Raw genomic sequence first — 26,878 nt, 5'->3', positions numbered from 1 at the left:
TACCCCTGTGATGGTCTGCCTCACCGGGGAGCCAGCATCAGCACAGCCAAGGACTATGAGCTAAAACCTCCCAAACTGTGAGCTAACTTAAATCTTTTCTCTTTGGGGATTTTTCTGCTGTGTATTTGGTACATAGGCTCTCTTTGCCTAGCTTATCAGACATATTAAGACCACTATCATCTGGCATGGTATCTACTCTATATATTATGTGATTTATTTAATTAATACTGAAAGTGACAAGAAGTGATGGTTTGAGTACATATTTGGGCCATCATAACCTAACAAGTTGACTATTAGTGGATTGGAAACTATCATCTTCTTATTTTAGATACTGTGCCTTGCAGTAGGTCTTGGATCCGTATTCCCTTAATTCCCCCTGCTTTACTGAAATTTTACATCCTTTGGTCAACATCTTTCTTAGATTTTTTTTCATATCAAATCTCCCCACCTTCTGGTAGCCGTCATTCTGTTCTCTATTTCTGTGGGATGAACACTTTTAGATTTCATATCTATATGGTATTTGACATTAGAGTGTCTTCCAAGTGAGTGCATGCTGTCATAAATTATGGGATTTTTCTTTCCTGTGGCTGACCAATGTTGTTCTGTGTTCATACCTCATCGTCTTTATCTGTTTGTTCAAAGAGTGGGAGTTTGGATTGCTTCTGTGCCATGGCTATTAGAAGAAATGCCTTGGTGACAAAGCAGTCACAAATAGCTCCTGAAAATACTTATTTTATTTATATCCACATAGAAGTGAGACTACTGGAGCATGTGGCAGTTCTATTTTTTGTGAGCACTGTGTATTTTCCTGTGGGCTTGTGGGTCATGCTATCCCATTTGTTGAGGTTAGGTTACCTCAGTATCGACCTGCCTCTGGTTCCTATTGTTGCTATAGTTACAGTACCTATGTTTCTCATGTCCCTTTCTAGAAATGATTTCTTTGTTTGTTACCTGATACAAGGCTTATTAAAACTATTATTATATAAGAATATTTAACATTAAAGGAGAGAGAGGCAACAGAGTAACAAGAAGAGATTAAAACAAAAGGTTTCTATGTCAATACTGACTTGAAAAGAAAACAAGAACAACCTTTGTAATAGAATATTAAAGAGAACAAAAGAAAGAGAAATCTGAACAACTAAAACCAATGTTAAAAGTAATTATATTCAATATTAGGAATAAATCTATTAAAGACAACTATCCTCTGATTAAGTTTGAAAACAAAAATCTAGTGATGTATTCCCTACAAATAGATTCCTCTAAACAAAGGATGCAAAAGTAGCAACCAATAAACAGTTTGGCAGTAATATCCCAAAAATATAAATATGAGATATTAAAACATTTGGCCAAGCAAAAAACTATACAGAAATGCTTGTAACAGCATTCTTCATGATAACCAGAAAATGGAACCAGCCCATTGCCTCTTGTCTGATGAACATGTAAACAAAATATAGTATATTCATACAATATTGACAACATTACATGAAGGAAACTAGCCCCAAAAAGCCACATGTTAACTGGGCACCTGTACCCAGTACTCAGGAAGTAGGAACAGGAAGGCTCATGTCTCAAAGAATCGAAGTCTGGAGGGTAGTACTGGTGGTAGAGCACTCCCCTAGCGTGTACGAGGCCCTGGGTTTAGTACTTGTCCATTGTTGGTTGTCATTTATGCTTTACTCTTGGGGTTTTGTTGTTCTTTGGAGGACCCTGCCACCCAGATCCCAAATACATCACACACGGAGTCTTATTCTGTCTTACAAATGGCTAGCCTTAGCTTGGCTTGTTCTTCTGCCAGCTTTTCTTACCTTAAATCAACCTGTCTACCTTTGCCTCTGGGCTTTCATCTTTCTCTTTCTTCTATAATCTTACTTTCATGCTTACTCTGGGCAACTGGCCCGTCCTCCTCTTCTCCACATTTCTTCTTCTTTCTATGCCCTGCCCGCCAGCCCCACCTATCCTTTCTTCTGCCTCGCTACTGGCCACTCAGCTTGGGTGGTTTACACAGGCAAGGAATCACAGCTTCACAGAGTTAAACAAAGGCACACACCTTAAAAGAATGTTCCCACCACTTGTCTGGGTCTGAGCTGTTCAGACTTTACTGACTTCTGTGATAGCAAACGGGCTGCTCCAGCCTGCTGATTGAGACGTGAGGGCCACGGGCTGCTCCAGCCTGCTGATTGAGACATGAGGGCCACGGGCTGCTCCAGCCTGCTGATTGAGACGTGAAGGCCACATCTCCTCAGGCTGGAGCTTTGCAGCGGCTGCACCTGTAGCATAGAGTCCCAAAGACACCGATGAAATGTACAGAGGAGCTCAGGCTGGCTGATGGCAGCCAGCCAGGGTACCAGGGGAGAGTGCAATCGCTATCACAGTGAATCTCATCACCCTATCCCCCAGTGTTTGTGTTTCATTCACAAGAAGATAAACGTCAGAAGGAATGCTCACAATAACTTATTCTTCACACGAATACTGGTTTTACAGAATTCAGTAACACTTGTAGGAATGCTATGTTTCTGCCTAGCATGCTGAAGAGAGTTTGGTTTCCCTAATCTGTCTCTGTGGCACCTTTAGGAGCCATGTTTATAGGTTCCAAGCAGAGGGAATACAACCTGCCCCTGGTGATGTCTTCTGGTTCATTTTCTTTGCTTTCTTTGAGGGTAGAGTTGAGTTTGACTGTTAGCATCACGCATCTAGATGAGCTGGTCACCAGATGTTTTGATCCTGTTTGGGGGCACTGAGTGTCTCTAATTTGTACACTGAAGTCCCCTCTCTCAGGACATTAGGGTTCAGTACTAGGGCTTAAAAATGAGAGTGGCCGAGTTTCCACAAAAATGAAACAAATAATCCCAAACTCTTAAAATTAAAAACATCAGCAAATATTGATCTAAATTTTAAAGCCATTCATTCTCTTAGTCCTCTGGGGAATGTATTTCTGATAAAAGGTTCAGTGTTAGCTTTCTGTAGGCCAGAGCTTACAACAACCCCCGCCCCAATAGTGATGAGAATCATAAGGCACTAGGATAATAGTGGCCCATAGTGGCCGTTAACCTTCAGAAACCAGGAAGCGTCAGTCAAAGAAGAGCAGAAATTATTCTTAGAAAATTATGAGGATATCTACTACACGTGTGAGCACACACACACAGTAAAGCGCCACAAGCTTGGAAGATGAGAGACCAGGAGTCACTGATCCGTGTCCACACTTGAGCTAAACGCCAAGACAACAACCTACAAACCAAAGAAGCATCTGGGGCCGTCTATGACAACATAGGGAGTTTGTACACAGTAGCTACACAGGCAACTAAAACTGTTTACTTCTATAGTTTATACTAAGAAAAGAGACATACTCAAACTTATTTTATTCTTTGCTTTGTTTTGTGATAAAGTTTCATGTACCCCAGGCTAACCTTGAACTTTGAGCAAGGATGACCTCCTACCTATACCACCTGAATGTGGAATTACAGGCTTGGGCCACCACATACACTTTTATTTTTTAAAAAAATATATATGGTCTTTAGAGAAGATAAATAGATGATAAAAAGAGACTATGGCTGGTATATTCAAATTTTTCATAAAGTTGGGAGCAGAAGTATATTCCAAGTATGAGGTATTGAGAAATTAGTTCCCCTCTAAAGCCCTTGGTCTCCTCATCTAGCTCCTCAAAGGTCACTCAACTGAAGAAATGACAACCCCATCCTGCAGCAACCCTCAACCATTCCTTAATATCTCCTCAGGAAAGGGTGGGGCCTGTGGGGACTTCCTTACTCTTGGTAGATACTGATGTCTAGAATGTATCAAAGAATAAACTCGAAAAGAAGGTACTGATTGAGACAACCTTCTTAAAGCAATTTAGCAATGCAGAACATAGTGAGGAATTTGCCTTCGTGGTGTTGTTCTAGGACCATTCATAATTATAATCTGAGAAGTGTGCAAAGGTCCATACACAGCCAAACTATTTGCAGTCATACAAACAACCTGAATTCCAGCAATGGGAGATTGGCTTAGTAAATTACACTGCAAGAAAATGCTTCAAAGGACACAAAATGGCGCTAAAAGCAGCCTTAAAATCCAAAACCGGGATAAGAACACAAGCCTTTTCATTTTTATCTGGGCTTAAAATTTAAAATAATTGTGTGCTTATGTTATTCCATAAGTAATACAACAATATCTTAATGGTTATGGGGGAGCATGAAACTAAGTTATCGTTTTTTTCTGCATACTTTTCTGTTTTGAAATGTTCTAAAAGAGATATATTTTAATATTGAGAATGCAAATATTAGAGAACTAAGCTGTAAAGAATGAGCCACAATTTATTCTGTTTTCCTCTGTGGAATGGATGACTTGGACAAAGGAATCAGGAGTCAGCATGAAGAGACATGTGCAGTCCGCCTGCGATGCTCCAGTGGGGATGACCCTTCCTATAGCAGTTCACAGCTAGACAGTGTTACAGGCTGGGCCTCGTTAGTTAACCTATGAAACTGTAGAGCTGTTGTTAATTGTACAAACATCCTGTCATTTCTAAGGTGATGATGAAATGGATGACACCTTCATTACAGAGAAAAGAGCTGTGAAAGTCAAGTTCAAGAACACCGAAAAGAGGTCAGTTACATTCCTCCAGCAAATGTGTTTGCAGAACCTCCTAGATGTGAAACAGCCAATGCACATGGGACCATTGTCAGTAAACCAAACCGTATTTGTGGTTTCATAAAATTACATAAAAAGTCTACGTTATTTTTTCCCAACTCAGAGTCCTCTGTATAACTAATACAAGATAATCATATTTTATTATTTTTACATAGTAAGATTGTTATATAAACATTCATCTTGCCTTTACACATTTTAGAATGGTACAAAATTGATGTGTGTTTATTTCACATATCAGCCATTTATAAGCTACAAAACATTGAAGCAGTTATAAAATTATAAAGCTCTACCTCACTTACAAAGCTGGAACAATAATGTGACATGCTAGCTGTCCAGATCAGTTAGGTTAATAGTCAGGTGCATGGCGCCTTATAGCTATAGAATTATTCCGTCTATATTTCTTCTGGATGGTGGCCTTTGCCGAGCCCACAGTCTAAATCTCTGCAGCCTCCATGGCCAGCAGAGTGACAGTCCATAGCAGTCAAGAAGGCAGTTCAACTCAACACGACTAAGCTGATGTTGGTTCAGACCCTAGGATTCTGACCCCCGGGGTTTATTTTAGGTATATTCAAGCATGGTGGAATTTAATGAAAACATTTATGGTGATAATTAACTCCACCCTATGTGCATAACAAAACATTCACAAATCTCTCTGGGCAACAAAGTAAGCTAAATAAAAATTAGATTTGACAGCATCGAAACTGTTTGTAAAGTACATGTGACACCTCCCAGTGAGAAGGGTGTCAGGTAGGGTCGCTTGCCCACTCCCAGCCTTCTGGATAGCAGACACTGCCTTCCTTCCCTTGAAGGAACAGCGCCATGTGCTATGTTCCTCTGGTAATTCCCTGTGAGCACAAGGAGCCCTGTGCCCCCACATTAACCCATGATTATTCCTCAGATCATATTTAACTCAGTGCTTGGTTTATTCCTCCCTGTCCTGTGAAAAAGGCACCATGTCCCCTTCATTCAGAGCGACTGATAAATAGTAAACATTTCATAAATGTTTGCTAAACTGTACACAGCAAGGCATTTCAGATAGAACTATACAAGTGTACCATGTGCCAAGAGTGGCTGATGAATTTCAATCTGATAATATCTTAGTGTTTTATCATTTATAATTTTATGATAGTATTTAAACAATGCAAGATGTTGGAAGTTAGGCCCAATCCTGTTTATTATCATCAATCCTATCACCCCAAAACTCATGGTTCATTAACCGTGAGGAGCCCGGATTAACCTCAACTAAGCAGTCTCCTCAGATTCTGGGTGCCCGTCAGTAGCCATGTTGAACTAAATCAGCCATTAAGACTTGCCAAGAGAAATGCAAAGCAAATCAATGTTTACTGGGTCTTTCATGAAATACAGAATTAGCAGATCCTCTCACCCAGCAAGTAAACTTCCAACTATAAATTCATCTAAAATTAAAAAGGTTTACTTATAAACACTAAATAAAATGATGTGCATATGTAAAACATGTATGTATATCAAACTATTAAACAAGTATCAAAAGTCTATCGTGATAAACATGTGTATATACATACATTAAATAGAATTATATGTTAAATAGGGGTATATAATACATTTGTCAACACATTACCAAAAATAGGTGTGCAACAAAAGTAGGAATGTCTTATAACATAGAGTACTTTAAAAATAAACACAATAACTCATTTCTGTGGCTGTTATCTGAGTAAAAATTATGTATCTAAAATTTTATAACAATACTCTATTGCAATTTTTAACAAAACTTTCATGTAATGTTGAGATAAATTTTCCAACCACTTCATAAAGCTGTTGGCGTTACCCTCCGCCCACACAGATACTACAGAGATGAGAACGCGTGGTACCTGGAGAAAAACCCTGAAAAGTTAACTGTAATGATTCAGAAGATCTTCGTGTTTGCGTTTACATGGGCATTTGGGGGGGTTTTAAAGCGTGAAGACCAACATGAAGAAGACTTGCTATTTCGTTCAAGTTTTGAACCTGATTCTCTTGCAGAAGTAACCTACAATTTTGACAACCTTGTTCATGATTTATTTGAAGAAGAGTCAGAAAGAGGTGAGTTACCTACCAATTATAAACTAGTTTATTTTTGTTAAAAATATAAAATCTAAATTATACACAAAATAGCAAGATGGTGGGAAGTGTGTTCAGTGGGTAAAGAATATTAAGGTCTTTGTTTAGCTAGAAATATTAAAAAGTTTTTTAATTAATCAGGACGATATATAAATCAGTATATTTGAAACAAACAGAATGCTAAAAAATAAACTAATAAGTATATGTGATACAAATCAAAATAAGGCAGAGGAGCAGTAAAGTAAATAGAAGCCAAAAGTTAAAGCAGATTAAAGAATACTATATTTAAAAAAAAAAATAGTAACCTGCAGGGACTGGGGGGGATGGTTCAGAGGGTAATAGAATGTTCTGTGCAAGCGTTAATCCCTGAGTTTGAATCCTGCACCCACTATAAAAGTCAGGCCTGGCTGCATGTGCCTGCAAGCCCAGCACTGGGGTATGGAGATAGAAGGGTTCTGGGACCAGCAACCCTAGCCGAATGGTAGGTTTCTGGCTCAGGGAGCGCCTCACTCTCTCGCAATGACGGGGACAGTGACAGCAGACACCTGCTCTCCTACTCTGGCCTCCACATGTGTACCCACACAGACATGTACCACATACACAAGGATTCACAAACCGCTGTGAACTCGTCTGACTTTAACATCATAGTTTCATCGACAAAATTTGTAAGGATTCTGAGAGGAAACAGCAACTGTAAAGCCATGGTCAAGTGTGGCGCACCTATAGTCGCAGGGCTTGGAGAGCGGAGGCAGGGAGACATTCTCGAGTATATAGCGAGTTTGAGTCAAGCCTGGACTACATAAGACCTTGTTTCAAAAAGAAAACACAACAAATCATTTTAATATATCTCTAACAGAAACTGAAAAAAGATAACAAGCTATGCAAAGTAACAAGGTGTATATTAATATATCAACTGTGGTATATGGTTGGGCATGTACGTCTGTGTGGTTAAATAACAACTCTGTTATCTTTGATGAAACTGTGGATAATCTATTCTGCTTTTCTAGCTTATTATTTTTAAAATGGGAAAGATTTATGATTTACAAATATTCTCAGCGTTCTGTATTATATTGGCTTGAACTGAGCCAGTGTGCTCCTGGGATTTACTAGCATTTAAACACACAGCAATAGGAAGCACTTTGGGATGCTTTCATAGGACATTTGATCACAGTTTACCCTTGTCTACATGTGAAATGATTTAAAAAGTTAATCAACCTTTGCTCTTGTACAAACCAATATGAGGAGGAAATGGCCTGCCTGTTTTATGTGGTTGCATGAACTGGATTCTTGTGTGTGTTGTTTTCAGACGGAGGTATCAACTTACCAGGTGGCGAGCGGTCTATATTTGGGTATTTTGTGGACTTACAGAATTGTGAGTTTATGCCTTGGTCAGATTTGGTTCCTAGTGCTCAAACAATAATTCAGAAAGGTAAGTATAATTATTTTTAAAGGCTTTCAGCTTCTCTAAAATTCTGGAAGTATATTAATCATAAAGATAGATGTGTTAGCAACACTGATGGTGACATGTTCCAATATTTGTCTTTGTAGGGGTAGCTTTTATTCACGTTTATAAGATGTGCCTTGAAATCACCTTAGAACATTGGTTTGTAAGGAATTTGTAGTAGGGGCTGGAGAGATGGCTCCAAGATGAAGATCACTGGCTGCTCTTCCAGGGAACCCGGGTTCATTTCCCAGCCCCGCCCCCACACAGCAGCTCACAGCTGTCTGAGATCCAGGGGATCTGATGTCCTCTTCTGCCTCCCTGGGCACCAGACATGCATGTGATTAACAGATATACATGCCATCAAAATACCCATAGATATAAAATAAATAATTTTTAAATGTGTAGTATATTAGGACACATTATAAAACTATAGTATGGAGAGTCTCACCAGTGACAGTGTCTATTTAACTAGCTATTTAACTAGCTGTAGTCCCTAACCAGTAATGCAAAGTAACTCTTTCAAAGTAAGAAAACACATACACACAAGATCGTGTCGCTCTCTGTAAATGAAACCAGCAATTTAAAAAGAAGGTGTTTATGTTGGATCACTCCCAGGATCCCAGCACTTGGGAGACTGAGACAGGACGATAGCCATTAGCTCAAGTCCAGTCTGGAATACATAGTGAGTACCAGTCCAGCCTTCAGCCCCTATCTCAAAAGAGCAACAACAAAAAAGAAAACGATGGTTTAATTTTCATGCCACCAATATCCATATTAGCAACCTGCCTCTGCCTATCACAGAAGAACCTTAATCTTGCTGAACTCTGGGTGCTTGGCAGAAGATGAAGGCAAGAACTTAATGACAAAACTTTATTAAGATTAAAGTTAAAAGTTATTTCAGTTTTACAGTTTTTTAGCTCTCTAGTAGTGTGAATACTTGTGGGACAGAAATCATGAATTCTTTACTTTCCATGTGGCCTTTCCCCAGGCTGCTCAGCAGCAGTGTGATTCCTGCAGCTCTGGGGAGTCGCCAGTGGCTGCAGCTCCCAGGCAGCACACAGCCTCCCCCAGTATACTGTGCCACTGACCTAGAAGGTTCAGTTGTATTAAGTGCATTTCAAATATCAATTTTTTCAACTTACCATAGGTTTATTGGAGGTAGCTCCATCATAAGTTGAAGAGCATGTATATAAAGTATTAATAAATGAATGATTGGAGGTGCTGAGTAAGAGTGGAGGCAGAGGAAGCCAGGCTGACAAGGCAGCTACCTCCAGGAAGCTAGAGCAGAGGTGGCCTGATTGCCAGAAGTCCTTGTGGAAACATGGCCTCTGTCGCCCCTGCCCCACAGCCCTGGCATCCTTAGCCACAGCCTCCTTAGTCATGGCTGGCAGTAAATGCATTAAGAAGAAAGTTCCCACTACCAAAGTCTTCAGCACTGTCAATGGTCCAATATCAGAAATAGATGTGGACTTATGACTCCAAGTGACACCCAAGGGGTTGTATTTGTAGTGCCATTAAAAAGAATAGTCCAACCCTGTGAGATGGCTCAGGATAAAGGCTACCAAGCCCGGTGCCCTCCACAGGGTCCTCTGAGCTCTGTCTGCTCGCTGTGGCATATATACAACCACATACACATCAATAAAAATCTTTTTAAAAAGACTCATGGTGGTCTCTGGCCAGTGTAGAAGATGGGAAAACTGTGGAGTTTAATGTGGTGGAGGAAGAAGGATGCTGAAGCAGCCAATGGGACTGGCCTGCAAGGAGTTCTCAGGGAAGTTTAGCACTGTCAGCTGGCACAGCTCCTGCCAAGGCTGCTTTGGGGGAGGCCATGGGCTGTAACATGAGGGCCTGCTCATTGGGGTTTCTGCCCTGCCCAGTTCCTACAGCCATTAAGCCCCAAAGAAATCACACAGAGAGGTCTCTATTAATGATAAACTGATTGGCCCATTAGTTCAGGCTTCGTATTAGTTCTAATAACTTATATTAACCCATTATTCTTATCTATGTTAGCCACATGGCTCAGTACCTTTCTCAGTGGGGCAGGTCACATCCTGTTTCTTCGGTGACCTGGGAAGGAGTGGGGTAGAGCTTCCTTCTTCCCAGAATACTCCTGGGCAGAATGCCCCACCTCTAACCTGTCTGGTTTTCCCGCCTATACTTCCTGCCCGGCTACTGGTCAATCAGCGTTGATTTAAAAAATAATTGACAGATATAGAATTGTCCCGCACCAATGGACCTCCTAGTAACACTGCTGAGAGGGAGCCCAAGCTGCTCACTGAAATCTACCCCACCACCCAAGGCACCTGTGCCAGTCTTCAAATAAAAAATCACCTTGAAGACACTTGAAGGAGTTACAAAGTATAAAACATGGCAAGGTCAAGGCTAGAGAGAAGGTCTGGGGGTTAAGAACACTTGCTGCACTTAACAGAGGACCCAGTTTCAATTCCTAGACCCTTCAGGAAGGCTCACAACCATCTGCCACTCCAGCTCCAGCGGAGCCAGTTCCCTCTCTGGCCGCTGTGCACACAGTGCAGGCAGACATACAGGCAAAACAGTTACACACGTAAAACACAGTAATACTTAAGTGACACAGGCAATTTAAGAAAAAATTGAATAGAGCTGTTTTAAAATTTGTATTTATTGTATGTGTGTGCATGATGTAGGTGTGCACACACGTGTATGATGGGAGGGGCACATGTGCTGTGGCAGCTGTGTGGAAGTAAACAAACATGTCAGGATTACCCAGCTTGCATGGTGACTGCCTTTACCACTGAGACATTTTGCTGGCCCAGAATAGATCTTCTACAAATGAAAATACAGAACTAAAAACAAAACCAGGCCTGGAAAGTTGGTTCAACAGTAAAGAGCACTTGTTGCTCCTGCTGAGGACCTGGATTTGATTGCAGCACCCACGTGGTGTTCCCCAACTGCCTATTCTTCCAGCCCTAGGGCATCCAGTGCTCATATACATAAAATAATAAAAAATATTAAATAACAAAAATCATCCAATTGAGCAATGTTTTGCAATTATGAAACTTATATTTTAAGTTAGTATTATTTTAAAGATATAAAACAGTGAGGTTACAAAAAGAAAATATAAAGATGCAAAATACAGAAAGATAATTAAGCTTTCAGTATTTGCTAATGTTATATCAAAACATCTATAAAAATCAAACAAAAATAAACTAGCACTAAAAGTTAAAATAATATAAATAGTTGACATAAAAGTGACTCAAATATAAACAGTATTTACTCCATATGAGAAATGAAAAATAAACTAGAATTAGATAAAATTTTATAATATTGGAATGATTAAAATAGTTTTGATACCTTTTTCATTCAGCTTCTCAAATGTTGGAGAGCAATTTGTCCATATCCATCAAAATTATAAATCATAAAATTTATTCTGACCCAGCTTACACTAATTACACTAACTATAAGCCCTACTTACAGGAAATTATTCCAGCAGTTGTTTGTGAATTGCCTGTGTATAGCACACAAACTCAGCTTTATTTGTAATAAAAGATTGAAAATCATATAGATCCTCATCACTACCGCACTGGTGAAGGATTTGTTGAACAGGTCCTTAGTGTTTTAAATAACACCAATAAAAGCATGTTGGCTTAGAAGAATCTCTAAAATTCACTAAAATAAAAGTGAGGGATGGAACAGAATCTACGTGGGCTTAGTAGTTAGAAAAGGCGGGAAGCAAAGCTGCTTCTGTGCAGCTGTGGCTCGGTGTGGCGGCTCTGTGTGTGCTTTGAATTTGTACTTTGGTGGAGATGTTCAGCTACTGTTTACGAAGAAGAATAAACAACAGCTGAGTAAACACAACTGTATTAGGACCAACTGGACAGTTCGGCTGTGCACTGGTGTAATGAGGGAAAGAATTTGGATACAGTTTCTTTAAAGGGTGTGAGGCAGGGCAGAGAGTAAGGGAGCAATCCCCAGAGCCCACGTAAAGGTAGAAGGAGAGGACCAACTCCACAAAGTTGTCCTCTGACCTACACACACACACACACACACACACACACTACATTAGACAACAGTAATAATAAGGTGAAGTTTTAAAACAAGGATCAGGGTAACATTCTAGAGAGCATTTGTGTCCAGGATGAGTGTTGGTTGGTTGGTTGGTTGGTTGGTTGGTTGGTTGGTTGGTTGGTTGGTTGGTTGGTTGGTTTCTGTTTTGTTCTATCTCGTGTGTCTACCTGTCTGTGTTTTATTTCACAATGAATTGTCTGTGTCCAACTGTCCTTTACTTTTTGAAATGTCAGTTTCCTGTGGTCCAGATAATAAGGTTCAAGGTTCATAAACACTTGTATGATCAAAACTTCTAGCAGAAAAGAGTCTGGATGACAGGAAGGGCAGCAAGACAAGCGGGGTTCTTAGTCTGGATGGCGGGAAGGGCAGCAAGAGAAGCAGGGTTCTTAGGGCAACAGGCAGCCTTGGGAAAAGAGCTGCCTCCCCCATCCTTCTATCAAGAAGGACTAGAGCAGCGGGCTGGGGTAGGAAAGCCAGCTGTTTCTAAGAATGTCACAATGTCTTAGACAGCTGAGCGTGCAGGAAGATCAGTCTCTGAGGCCCATCAAAGACCTCAGGCACATCTAACAGCACTGACCAGTCTGTCAATGTCCAAGTTGCCACGTACCATGCTAATTTGCCCAGAGAATATTGAAGAGCAAAAATAATCTTATTCGAGGTCACCTGGAACTTACACGCTGTTTTCCGACCTTAGGGACATCGTTACTGACTGACTTCAAGGGATCAAGTGACAGTGTGCTGAGGATGAAGGAGTGCGGGGAGTATGTGAACTACACTGCCACCCGGGACACCGTCTGCCTGTCTTTCCTCATGAGTCTTCTCCTGAAGAATTCCTACCCTGTACTTCTCACAGGTACTGAAAAGATGCAAAGGCATTTCCAAGTTAGGAAGAAGTTGAACAATTCCTGGGTCTAGCCATTTTTAAGTGAGAATTGACTAATCAGCCCTGCAAGTTTAGAGAGCCTGCTCTCCACAGATCTACCCACAGCCTATGAAAGCCCATTTTAACCAAGGGCATTATAAGCCTGCCTATGTGTTCCTCATCTTCCTTCTTCCCTGCCCAGCTCCCTTTTTGTTCTTGTTGAGTGGCCCAGCCTGCTACTAAACAGGTGATCCTCCTGCCTCAACCTCCCAAGTGCTGGAATTATGGGTGCGCCTACCACTCCAGACTTGGATGTTATAGCTTTTCATTTTTTCATTACATTAAAGACAAACTCTAGAAAGAGACACATTGGATGAATGTGTGGTTGACCTCCACAGTCCAGAAGCCCTGATCCGTAGAGAGCCACCTCTGCGAATGCCGAATGTCTAATTAAACAATTTGTAAAGATGTCATAAAATTCTTTTACCAAAGGAGTAACTCAATACAGTTCTTGTCGGTTCTGAATATTTATCCAACCCATTGACTAACAGTTTTGTGTCTCTGGCCTGTGTTGGGTATCCCTAGAGGAGAATAATAGAGTGTTCCCAGGAACACATACAAAAACTCCAGCAATGTGACACTCAGATTACACACAGTCACCTCTAATTTGCTCTAAGGAAACTCTTGTATTTTTCTGTCTTGTGAACTTGGAGTCACGAGTCCTTGTTCTGCTTCAGTAAGTTTATTTTTAAATGCCACCTTGGACTGTGTTCGCACAAGAAAAAAAATTAGGGTGTTGTGATATAGGCCTGTAATACTAGTACTCGTGAGGTGAAGGCAGGAGGATTGTTGAGTTCAAGGCCTCCCTCAAAAAAAAAGATGATGAAGTGTGATGAAGAAAAGGCTTAGGGTCCGCAGCACGTGCAGAGGGCTCAGGTTCATTTCCTAGCATGTGCTTCGTAGTTCAGAACCATCTGTAACTTCAGTCCCAGGAGAGTCAGCAACCTTCACGGGCAGGTGTCACGCACATCGTGTGCGCACGCATACAGATACAGCACTCATGCACATAAAATGTCTATTTTTAATTGATTTTGCTTCGTTTGGTTCAAAGAGTTTTATTTAACATAGTTCTAGTGTGCTAAGCAAGAAATAGTTGTGATGGGCTTAAATGAACATTAAATAAAAAAATACAAATCTCCTAATTAATCTTTTGTAAGAATATAAATCAGACAGCTTGAAAAAAATTTGCATTAAGTTCTAATTAACTTCTCCCACCTTTAAAACAGAAGAGCAAAAATGTGTTTTCAATGTCAATTCAAATGAATACATGTCTACTAGCTCATGCTAATATGTGAACATGTGTAATGCATCTCCCCCTCAGGAGACTCCGGGGTCGGGAAGACCATTGCCATCAGTGAGATGCTTGACAAGCTAGAGGGCCGAGGAACATTCGATATAAAATTCGGGTCAATTTTAGGAAAAGTCCTGTTACATAATGAAATTAAAAGATCAAGGTATATATATCAAACTTTAAATTTGACTTATCTGGCAAAAATGTTTCCTTGATGAATGTCGAGTTTGTTCTTACAAAGCAACTTTTGTATAATGATGTGGTCCTTTAAACATTTGATCCCAACAGCCTAAGACAGAACATCAACATCTTGATCTCGGAGACCTACAAAGCTGCGCTCGGAGGCTTTGGTGAGTGTGGCCACGTGGGGTCAACATGGGGTCAACCCCTCTCTATTGTGGCCACGTGCAAAGCCACTGCCTACTGTAAGAAATCATAAAGTAACAGCTAGAATTTCTTTAATCCAGCACTTGGGAGGCAGAGGCAGGTGGAACTCTGTGAGTTCAAGGCCAGCCTGATCTGCAGAGCTAGTTCCAAGACAGCTAGGGCTGTTACACAGAGAAACCCTGTCTTAGAAAAAAAAGAAAGGAGAGAGAGAGAGAGAGACCTTGAATTGTTCATTTAAAATACAACATTTTGGAAATTATTCAGAACCCACTCAGAACTTCTGAAAAGGCATAAGAAGCTACGGTGGAGAAGCCCATGTGTGTTCACGGGTGAGTCCTGTCAGCCTGGTAGAAGGTGCTGTCTGGTTGCTGCTTCCCTGGTTTTCAACACAATACAGGAGAAAGTCATGACTCTGCAGCTCTCGGGCCAGGACTCCTGACAGCTAAAACATGAATGCCAGAGGGAGTATGGGGTCCCAAACCACTGCAACAGCATCCTCTGTATCCCTCTGAAATGAGGCTTGCCCTGGAACAAGACCTGCATGCTTTCCAGTCATTCAGTTAGATGTCTCTAACACACACAAACGAGAAGAGGGCTCCCTCGGCTTTCATACCGCTGCATGCACTTTGGGTTCTGACTCACAGTCTACAGTGGGAACTCATAGAACCATAGAACCATTGCAGGTTGCTGTTCCTCTCTGAGCACTGTTGTTAAAAAAAAAAAAAAAAAAGATAGAATTGCTCATTTCAAATTTCTTAACACCCTAAAATAGAACAAACCTTTCTTAAACTGCCCTAAATTTATTTCTCTTTTTGTATTTGGCATTGTAGATCACAGTACAAAGAAAGTAGAGATTAAGACTGATGAAACCCCAGTTAAAAATGACAAAGGAATTATAGTCTCTACGATAAACTTCACCACCAATATGACAGCCGCCAAAGCCAAGGAGCTGATTCTACGGAAGTTAGTCAGAAGGACCAAAGACATACTTGGAGCCCCGAAAAACAACAGGGTAATAAAGCCCCTCTAGGCTGTCCGCTTATACAAATCGAGTAACAAATTGGTTTGTTTTCGTTAGTAAGAAGGAGACACACACTCCTGAGCATTATTTAAAAATGCACATAGAATGGAGACTTTGATTTTCAAACCAGTGTATTCCTCTTTCAGTGTGATGGGTTTCCAGAGTGAGAATCACTAAGACCAGCAGAGTTTGCCGAAATCTACATGAAGGTTGTCTGGAGGCTGAGCTAGCTGCTGGTGCTTGGTAGCTGTAGCTTCTTGCTCATTTTCTTCCACTGTACAAAGCTCTAACAGAAAGAGGAGCTTCTAGAACTTACAGACTCGGAACAGGCATGAAGGGAATGACTTGTGGGAACCCGGCAGGCACTCGGTGGCATCGGATGTTCTTCACATCTCCTCCAATCTGTTTGGCTTGAATCAACTGTCCATTTATTACCTGAGTCACAGTTGGAATTTACAATCACTGACACCCATTCAACAGCCCCACGTTAGTTCACTGTCAAGAGGTTTACAAGAATTACAAAGAGACCTACATGGGGCCCCTAGGAGTCCCTGCTCACAATGTTGGGTCACCTTTAGTAGGTCTTAAGGATTTACTTCAGATTCACCGAAGATATGATCTTTACCTACATTAATAAAATGTAATTGAGAAACATGACTGCCAGTCTATGTTCCAAGAGGGGAAAACAGTGTTCTAAAAATAATAACAATAATAATGACAGTTACAAATTGAGAAATTAAAGCAGCTATTTGTATTTTTATTTCTGAAAAAATAAACACAAGCAAAAGATTTCATTGCATGAATATTATGATCAATACACTTGGCTGCATAATATTGTCATAGGTTAAAAAAAAGTAATACAGATTTAAAAAGTGGAATATGTTTCTGCATTTTCTTTCCCAATCGTGGTGCATATGAATAGGAAGGCTAAATCCTACAACAGGGACTTGCCAAGAACAAGCACACGATACGAAAGGGCTCAGTGAGCTGCACATTCAGAAGCAAGAGTCACAGTTAAATTGTTTTGTCGGCACCAAAACCCTTGCCTAAGTGTTATACAGCTGTGCTAGGGCCAAGAGTGGATAGTTTCTGGGGGTTTGAACACTTGCTGTCTTCTAAGACCATAGCTTCAAAATAGATTTGATATTCTTCAATTTTTAATTTTAAAAATCAGATTATTGCATATAATTTTGTTCTTAAACAATAAGATATTGGTAATTCAGAATTTTTCAAAGGGTATACCAATTAATACTTTTAAACGTTCTGTCTTCCCTAAGATTGTAGTATATATTGATGATTTGAATATGCCGGTACCAGACACATGTGGAGCACAGCCACCCCTGGAATTGATCAGACAGTTATTAGAAATGGGTGGGCTTTATGATACTCAAAGAAACACATGGAAGGTACAGTATGCACTAAGATTTTTTTTCCTCACTAAATATTGTTACTAAATGCTTACAGCAACGTTAAGTGATGAATTTAGACAGTGTTCATGTTGAGATCCTGTTTGGTTCCTTGTCTGGAAATCTCTGCCCTTTGTTCCAAAACTGACTCCACCAATCTCAACTGTCCGATCCTCAGATCTCTCTTCCATGAGACGAGACGACAGTGTTGCAAAACTCCATGTCTCAGGCAGACTTAAGCTGAGGTCCCAAATGAATCGTGCTCGCTAGTGGGTGGCGTTGGCTCAAATACTAGCCAGACTGTCCAAATCACCACCCACCTAAGGCAGAGAGGAAGAGTCCCAGTGCAGCCCTCCAGAGAGACTCTGAGAGAGATGGAGGAAGGAAAACAGGAAATGGGTTCTGGAATACACAGCCTGAACAAAGGCCCTAAAATGACCAGAAAATAATCACAGCAGGTCTTTGGTGGGATATCTGCAGCCCCATCACGGACATGGGAAGGACCAGGGGTGTCAAAAGCACCCCATCAGGATAGACTGGGTTCTGCTCTGACTCTAGCCACCAGCACACCACCGCTGTGGTTTTGTGGTGAATCAGGATCAATATGATGTTACTTTGAGCATTTTCTCATCCCAGGCTAGACCTGGCCCCAACAGAGATATATTCCTGTGATAACTCATTCATCAACAGCATTCTCTTTGCTAGCCTCAGCAACCTAGTGCTTATTTCCCAATGACCCCTTGTTAATTTTAATTTACATAGAATCAGTGGGCATTCCTATGGGTACAGGGTGACATTTTGCTATGTTTATACAAGACTTAATCATGAAATTTGAGCAATTAACTCATGAATCACCTCCAACACTTATCATTTCCTTTAAGTAATGATATCCCAGATTCTCCCATCTAGTGATCTGGGGATGTATGGTAAGTTGCTATTCACTGTGGTTACTCTAGTGCACCTTATAACTTTGTTCTGTGGTCTGTAACTGGTCACACTGTTGACTACTCTGCTATGCTGAAATTTCTTGTTTGGTATGATCCCACATGTCTACGTTAGTTTTATCTCTTATGCTTTTGAACTTGTTTGTCCAGACAAGTGCTGTAATGTATTTCCTCATGTTTTCTTCTGTAACTGGAGACTGCTCATGTTTCCCAGCCGCCAGACCCAAATGATCACACAAAAACTGTATTAATAACAACCCTGCTTGGTTGATGGCTCAGGCATCTTAGTAACTAACTCTTACATCTTAAATTAACCCATTTCTATTAATCTATGTATCACCATGAGGCTTTGGCCTACTGGTAAGGATTCAGTATCTTTCCCCTTTGGCAGCTACATGGCATCTCTTTGACTCTGCCTACTCTCTCTCTCTCTCTCTTTCTCTCTCTCTCTCTCTCTCTCTCTCTGTGTGTGTGTGTGTGTGTGTGTGTGCGTGTGCGTGTGCGTGTGCATGTGTGTGTGTGTGTGTCTGTTCTGATTTCCCATCTGGCTTTACTCTGCTAAGCCATTGGCCCAAATAACTTTACTCATCAACCAATAAAAGCAACACATATACAGAAGGACATCCCACATCATTCTTCTAATAGATTGACATTTGAAGTGACTATCATTTTTTAAATGGAATGTTCCTGATGACATTTTTTAAAGCCAGCTGGAAGTAATTTATCTTTTATGACAGGTTCCCTGTAAGAACACAGGTTTCTATTACCATTATAATTTCTGTTTTATAGTAAATAGTATTCTAAATGTTTGCCTAAATTCCTCTGTGTGGGGTGGGGAAATTGATATATTTTTACTTCTGGCAGATGTATTCCTTTTTTAAAACTCTTCCCACAGACCATTCAAGATCTTTCTATAATTGCTTCCTGTGCACCTTCTGCCAGTGGGAATGATGTCAGCCCTCGCCTCCTCAAACACTTCTCTCTGCTGGTGCTGCCTCATCCTCCACAGAAGGCCTTGTATACTATCTTCCAGGTAATGCACCTAACTTGTCCCTCCCTCACTCTCCCCCTCCCTCCCTCCACTGGAATAGAACCAGGTTCTCAAGAATGCTACAGTGCTCTACTATACTGGTTGGTTTTTGTCAACTGGACACAAGCCTAGACACACCTGGGGAGGGCAAATCTTTTCTTTTTGTGTGTATGATGGTCGAAATAGGGTTTCTCTATGTAGCCCTGACCATCCTGGAACTTATTCTGTAGGCTGGCCTCAGAGAGCCACCTGCCTCTGCCACGTAAGTGTTGGCATTAAAAATTAGGCATTATCTTGAGAGAGCCTGGCCCAGTGAGGGCCCAGCCCATGGTGCATAGTGCCAGCCCTGGGCAGGTCATCATGGGTATATAAGAAAGTAGGTTGAATAAACCGAGAGGAACAAGCCAATAAGTAGCACCCCTCCATGGCCTCTGTGTTAGTTCTGCCTTCAGGTTCCTCCCTTGAGTTCGTGCCCAGCCTCTCTAGAATGATGGGTCACAGTCATGAGATGAAATACACCCTGTCTTTCCCGTCTGGTTCATTTTCTCCTGGGAAGGAAAAAAGAACATATTATAAGGACAAGTCTGAGAACTTGAAAACACTAACACTGAGAAATTATTCTTGTCTTTATGAATTTTATTTCTCCTATGTTTTCTGGACTATTCCTATGATTTTTCTCTTAATACTGAAATCATAATTTAGCGTTCATACGAAGTGCTGTGGTACATGTCTAATGCAATCCCAGGACTTTATTCTGCTGACTGAGCTCCCGCACCTGGCATTGCCCTTTAAATATGAGCCCTCTTGGTTCTGACTTGGCGTCTTCTCCGAGGAGGCGGACCTTCTCTGCCAGTTTGGCACACACATTCGCTTTCTTCCAAAGCAGTTTTCTTTCCGGTGTGGCCATGCTCTCCTGCAACAGAATCATAAGGGATCCGAGGAAAAATGGTTTTAATTTACCTTTAAAGTTTATAAAGAAAGAAAATGTAAGATTAATTTTGAAGAAAGTTACTATGTTCTATGCAATCTCACACATCAGATGTATAAATTTACACTATATTTCAATTTGAGCCATTTTTCTCACAAGGAATCTTGGACTCTCCAAAGAAAACCTATGCATTTGGTGGTCCAGACAGGGTAATGTTCTAACACCTGCCCCCTCAGTGAGCAAGGAGATGAGAGAGCACCACAGCTGATCGCACAGAGGTGGGCCACCAAATGTCCCCAAGGGACACACACCACGTGCCTCTAGACTACTAGGCAAACAGTGGAGCCTCTCAGAACATGTTTCCCACCCCCAGGGTACCTTTGTACTTAAGCCACTATCCTGCCCTAAGATTGTAATTAACCCTCCATTGCAGTCCACATGTATGCTTCTTGGTAAACATTAGCTGTAGCCCATATTTAAATGTTTAACTGGACATAAATTTTCTCTTTAAAGGCTCACTTGGGGGTGTATTTCTCCATTCATAACTTCGTACCTGAGGTTCAGAAATGCAGAGATCAGATTGTCCTTTGCTCCCTGGCGGTGTACTACCAAGTCTGTAAGAACATGCTGCCGACGCCGACTAAATGCCACTACATGTTTAACCCCCGAGACATGTTCAAGGTCTGTTTTGAAATTAATTATCTAGCTTATTTTTAGCATTTAAATTGAGATGTAATTGTGCTACCTTGAGTCTCTGTCTCCTGTCCCCCTCCCTGTTGGTACTGTCCACATGAGACTGTGAGAAGGTATAAACGTGAACTTACATTAGCAGCACAGATCCATAGAAAAGAGTTGTTCAATCAAAGCAGAGGCTCCATTAACAAAAGTACTCAAGCTTTTAGAGTACAAGATGGGCTCCTGGGAGGAGAAATGACAAGGTCACAATGTGGGTTTGGCCTTGGCTTTGTTTGGAGGTTCCTGTGGCCACGCGGGAGTGAACCTGTGTAGGTACTTTGTACACTTGCATAAATGTTCACTTTTCCAGCAGTGCTGGCTCTGGCAGCAGCCATAAGTAAATAATTTTCAAACTTCAATGTTAAGTAAAAGAATTTAGCCAGGCATAGTAGCTGTGGTAGTTTGAATGTAATTGGCCCCCAGAAGCTCATAGGGAGTGACATTATTAGGAGGTGTGGCTTTGTTAGAGGAGGCGTGGTCTTGTTGGATGAAGTGTGTCACTGTGGAGGCAGGCTTTGAGGTCTCATATGCTCAGGATACTGCCCAGTGTCTCAGTCTACTTCCTGTTGCCTGCAATATGTAGAACTCTCAACTACCTCCCCAGCACCATGTCTGCCTACATGATGCCATGTCCCACCATAATGATAATGGATTAAATTTCTGAACTATAAGCTAGTTATAACAATGAAATGTTTTCCTTTATAAGAGTTGCTGTGGTCATGGTGTCTCTTTACCGCAAAAGAAACCCTAAGACAGTAGCACACATATTTAATCCCAGCACTTGAGAGGCAGAGGAAGGTGGATCTCTTGAGTTCAAGGCCATCCTGGTCTACAGAGAGTTCCAGGACAGCCAAGACTACACTGACAAAATTTGCCTCAAAAAAAAAAGGGAGAAAGGAAGGAAGGAAATGAATGGATGAAAGAAAGGAAAGATGAAGGAACAAAAGGAAGAAAGAAAGGAAAAGAGAAAGAAAGAAGAGAGAGAGAGAAATTTAGTATGGTATCTTTCTTCCCTTGCTGTAAAAGGTCAGCTGGTTTGCACAGGAGTTCTTAATCAAAACAAAAATCAAAACACATCAACATTAGACAGTACCTCAAAACCAGGTGTGGTGGTACCTTTAATTCAGTGTTCAGGAGGCAGAGGCAGAAAGATCTCTAAGTTCGAGACCAGCCTGTTCTACATGAAAAATTGTAGGCCAGCCAAAGCTATAGAGTGAGGGGTATTAATAAAAAGCCCCTCACTGTCACCTATGCTGGCAACATTTGGCACCAGGCTATGGCTTCCGACCCTGGCAAGTCTCTCTTAGATGAACCTGAGATGTTACCACTCTCCCCCCACTAGGAGCCATTCTATGACAGGTTTCTTTGACTTTAACTTATCCATCCAATAGAAAACTTCAGATTGTCACTTACGGAAGCTAATGATTCTTACCTTGGAAAGTTTCTTCTATTTTTTAAACATACATTCACAAAACTCAGATTTTCATTTTACACAAGACCCTGCTAATGTTGGTTATGTGTTTTGTTTTTCATTTTGTTTTTGTTTTGGTTTTTGATCCTGTACAGCTTCTACTGGGGTTGATGCAAGCAGACAAGAGCATTATCAACTCCAAAGAGATGGCTGCTAAGCTCTTAGTCCATGAAGCCAGCCGAGTGTTTCATGATCGTTTAGTTGAGCCCAGTGAAAAGAGTCTTTTCTACCAGCTTCTCTCAAAGGAACTCCAAAACCATATGCAGGTGTGTTCTTAAATGTATTTCTAGTGGAATTTTGCACACACATGCACACACACACAATGTTGTTTAATGAAAGTCTCCAAATATGTCTATAATATTAATGAAAGCAACTTCTATCCTCTTAAGAATTTTCCTTACTTGATGACATGCAGGAAATGATCAGTCCTTGGTTCCTTCAGTCGTGATCCTGGCCTCTCAGAACCTCAACCCTGCTCCTCCCTCTCCACTGGCAGCAGAAATGCCACTGGAGTTGCCCAGGCTCCTCATCTCCCTTTACCCCTCTGACCTTTAGCCTCCTTGCTGTCTCTTTTAATGCAAGTCACAGAGAAAAAAATGTAACCAACTGACTTGAGCTGAGTCTTGATGCTCAATGGGCAGTGAGACTTCACTGCACTGCCCTGAGACTCCTGGAGAGAATGTTAAGGGCCTAACAGCAGTGAGACACAATTGTAGGATACAAACTTCATCCACAGAACTCTGCTTATATAGATGTGCACATAAACAAATATATGTAAATATATCTGTATGTGAATATTTAAATAGGCACATGTATATGTATGGTTCTGAGATCATTACAACGTGATAGAGATTTTAAAAATTTGTACAGACATTCCAATTGCTATATTCTCTTCATTGCAATTATCTGCCTTTTAATCGAGACTCATCTTAATAGTATCATTTAATGCCGACCCATATCACTTCAATCCTTCTGTCTTTTTTAAGTCTATTCAAAGATATTGGCACTTAGGACCCCAACATAATGCCTTTTCCATCTCCACATCCACCAGCCTGTCTCCTCCCATCATTGTCTCGAATCTTCTGCGGTCCTTCCCTGGATACAGGTCTTCCTTTCCCTCCGTGGAGCTGCTCTTGGGTCAAGCTTTGGTGGCATCTCGTCCCCCGTCCTTTGCATGGGTACTGGATCTCCCTTCTATTCTTCTCTATCTTCCCTAGCCTCTGAGAGGCAGTGGGACCTGGAGATTTTAAACTCAGTTTCTGCCCAAGTTCAAAGCCCAGGTCCTCCCATCATGAGCAGTATCCTTGAGCAAATGGCCCCTCTGTGCCTTGGTTTCCTGATGTCTAAGTAAGGGCAGTAATTTCCTACCTCATAGGTCTTTGGTGAGAATGAGCAGCTCTAATGAAAAGAAAACATTTGGAATTGTTTCTGATACACAGTGAGTGATACATCTCAGCTATTATGATACTGAAAAATACTCTTATGTCTACATTTTAAAGATTTGTGTCTTTATTTATTAAATATATATGGGTGTCTCGTCTGAGTGTGCATCTGCACAACAGAAGAGGGCATAAGATCCTACAAGATTACAGTTATAGGGGCTAGAGCAATGACTCAGAGGTTAAGAGCATTGATTGCTCTTCCAGAGGTCCTGAGTTCAATTCCCAGCAACCACATGGTGGCTCACAGCCATCTATAATGAGATCTGGTGCCCTCTTCTGGCATGCAAGCATACATGGAAGGAATATTGTATACATAATAAAATAAATAAATCTTTTTTAAAAAAAAGATTACAGTTATAGACAGTTGTGAAGTCCCATCTGGGTGCTGGGAATTGAACCCAGGATCTCATAAAAGCTGCCAGTGCTGAGCCATCTCTCCAGCCCCCTACACTTCAAATGCAGGCAAGAAATTTGGTGGAAATAACCTGAACCTAAAGAGAGAGAGATGACTCTAAACCTATGTCATGCTGCCCTGGGCATCTCACATTCAGCACGTTGGAAACCATTCCTCTTCTGCATCCATTGGCCCTCTCCAGCCTCAAGATGCCCTGCCCTGGTATTGGCTTTAGTCTCCATGCCTCTGTGTATACCAGAAGTCTGAGCATGTGCCCCTGTATTCCAATCAGAATACAACTTCTTCTCTACAGCCTCTACCTTTGCAACTTCAGGCCCCTTCCCATGGCTCATTCCTGACCACTGTTCAAGACTCAGATCATGCACAACACACTAAGATAAATAATGCAGGCTCCAAAAGGCTGATGCCCACTATGAGTGAAGTCTAAAGCAGGTCTGGCACCCAGGAATGGGAAGATGGTGCCTCAGTTAGACAAGATGAAGAGGTGTACGTAATAATGCATATTTGGGGTGGTAAATGTTTTATTTAGTTTTTATTTCACATTGTAATGACTTTGTATTCTGTACATATATGAAACTATAATTTGTCAGATTACTGTACGGATCATTTTTTAAATTCAGTGCATACTTTTAACCTTGTGGTAACCTCTTCCGACCAATAATCAGCCTCCTCCTAGACTGTGACCCTCCTTTGTGTAAGACCGTGGGGCTTGCCTATCACAGACCTGCCTGAACTCTTTCCAGTCTGCATGCCTTATGAGGACAGAGTCATTGATTTATTCCTTGATACATCTCTGGAATTCAGTTTAATATAAGCTCTCAGCAAATATATCTAGGATGAATGACTAAAGACTGAATGAAGGGGTGGGACTGGCCAGATGGCTCCGCAGGCGTGTTTTTCTCCCGCAAACCTGACAGCCTCAGTTCTAGCCTCAGGCACACATAAAGGTGGAAGGAGAGAACCAACTCCCCCTCCCCCAAAGTCTTCCTCCGACTTCCAAATGTGTCCACACACACACACAATAATCCATTTGTTTTTAAAAGAGTGAATGAGGGAATAGACAGACTAGTCAATTAAAAATCAGAAGAGAGTTCATTGCTTCCTGCCCTGGGAGAAGCGCCTGACCTCCCTGTAAGTACCATGCACAAGTCTGTTTTCACACTTTATTACAGCGAGGAGCAGATGCAAAGGCGGTGCTCAGTGAGGAAGCAACTTCATGGGAACCAGGTTTTCTTAGTAGCCGTCAGCCCCGTGGTAGCAGAATTAATGACCATGTCAATCAAACAAGGACATAAACTATTAACATGAGAATTAACACTTAATTAACTGGTTGCCTTCTTTAGAGAGTGGACTGTGACTCTAATAATAGGGAACACAGTGCACAAGGCACTGTATTAAGAGCTTTGCACACCATTCCTACCTTAATCTTCCTTCAGAACAACGCTACGATGTAGGCCATTATTATCCTCGCCTGACAAACAATGCCGAGCAGAGCAAGGTTACGCAGCTGGTCAGGTGACGGCATCACCATCCAAACCCAGGACATCTGATGTCAGACAGACCCTTAGCCACCATGCCATTCTGTCCTTGGGCCATCATTTGCTAAGTGAATGACTCCTGAACGTCCATCAGGAATTCCCAGCGCTGGGTAGCCAGTGAGGTGCATGCTGAGAACTACGGGAACTGGTGTGGACCCTGTCTGCAGCCACCTTTAGCCAGGGCCAACGCAAAGACCCCTGCAGTGAACAAGAGGCCAAAGGGCCAGTTGCTGTGGCTGGTTTTAGAGAAGAGGAAACTTGAGACTGTCAAATGGGGAAGAGTTAGCAGCCTTGGAAGGATAGAGAACCAAAGGAAGCAAGCGTGGGAAGTCCCAGGACTGGGATGGTCACTGACAGCTCACTGAGGAAGAACCCTTCTCACACGTTGTCCGTGGAGCTACAGGCAATCTATCTCCAGTTAGAGCTCTCAGCCCAAGGGAGAATTTGTGGGCAGAACTGTATTTCTGTATTCGTGGCTTCTGAATACTTGTATTTTATGAGAAGCCTTAAAAAATATTATTTTGAGGAGGGGGTCCACAAACTTCACTTCCTGAAGAAAAATACATGCACACATACACACGTGCATGTACACGCACACACAGACACTAATAGGTTAAGAGCCTGTGTCCTATGATCCACTGCTCGAATCTTCTATGACAGACAGATTGGTCTTAGGAAAAGATAGGATTTCAATGTAAAGACAATGAAATTCTGCATATTGGTTGAATGCTCACTGTGCTCTCTTCTTACAACAGATCCAGTGGACTCACGAGAGCCTGATCAATAGCCCAACTGTATTTGTGGACTTCATGGATATAAACAAACCTCACAGAAAGAAGATCTACCAGAACACCAGCAACTACAACAAACTTTTCAACATACTTAAGGAATTCCAACAGAAGCTGGGCCCAACATCTCTGGAGGTAAAGACACACTCTGTGAAAACCTGGAGAGTGCTAAGCATGTATATGTTTACTTGTATGTACTTGTATAAATATATACCATGTATGTGTTTATTTGTATGTACTTGTATAAATATATACCAAGTGTTTTCAAGTGTTTGTGCCTGAGGTGGGGGAGGAGAAGTGTTCCCTCTGGTTTTAAAGCAGACCATTAGAAACACACTTGTTTGTGGGTTTCTCT

At 41.4% G+C, this 26,878-nt stretch overlaps 1 protein-coding gene across 1 annotated transcript in view; it reads left to right on the top strand.

The window, feature by feature from the left end:
• Dnah14 (dynein axonemal heavy chain 14) overlaps positions 1-26,878 on the top strand; it is a 238,716-nt gene that overhangs the window by 132,155 nt on the left and 79,683 nt on the right. Inside the window, exons 42-53 of the mRNA XM_048439562.3 lie at positions 4,521-4,596; positions 6,461-6,699; positions 8,024-8,146; positions 12,900-13,058; positions 14,449-14,581; positions 14,707-14,768; positions 15,636-15,817; positions 17,104-17,232; positions 19,072-19,209; positions 20,648-20,815; positions 22,436-22,606; positions 26,491-26,658. Coding sequence (XP_048295519.3) covers positions 4,521-4,596; positions 6,461-6,699; positions 8,024-8,146; positions 12,900-13,058; positions 14,449-14,581; positions 14,707-14,768; positions 15,636-15,817; positions 17,104-17,232; positions 19,072-19,209; positions 20,648-20,815; positions 22,436-22,606; positions 26,491-26,658 — 1,748 coding nt within the window. The remainder of the gene's footprint in view (positions 1-4,520; positions 4,597-6,460; positions 6,700-8,023; positions 8,147-12,899; positions 13,059-14,448; positions 14,582-14,706; positions 14,769-15,635; positions 15,818-17,103; positions 17,233-19,071; positions 19,210-20,647; positions 20,816-22,435; positions 22,607-26,490; positions 26,659-26,878) is intronic.

This window comes from Myodes glareolus, chromosome 5 (genome assembly GCF_982192425.1).
Source record: "Myodes glareolus chromosome 5, mMyoGla1.1, whole genome shotgun sequence".
NCBI classification, from domain to species: domain Eukaryota; kingdom Metazoa; phylum Chordata; class Mammalia; order Rodentia; family Cricetidae; genus Myodes; species Myodes glareolus.
The sequence above is the reverse complement of the archived record's forward strand: the minus strand, read 5'-3'. Positions and strand labels throughout refer to the sequence as shown.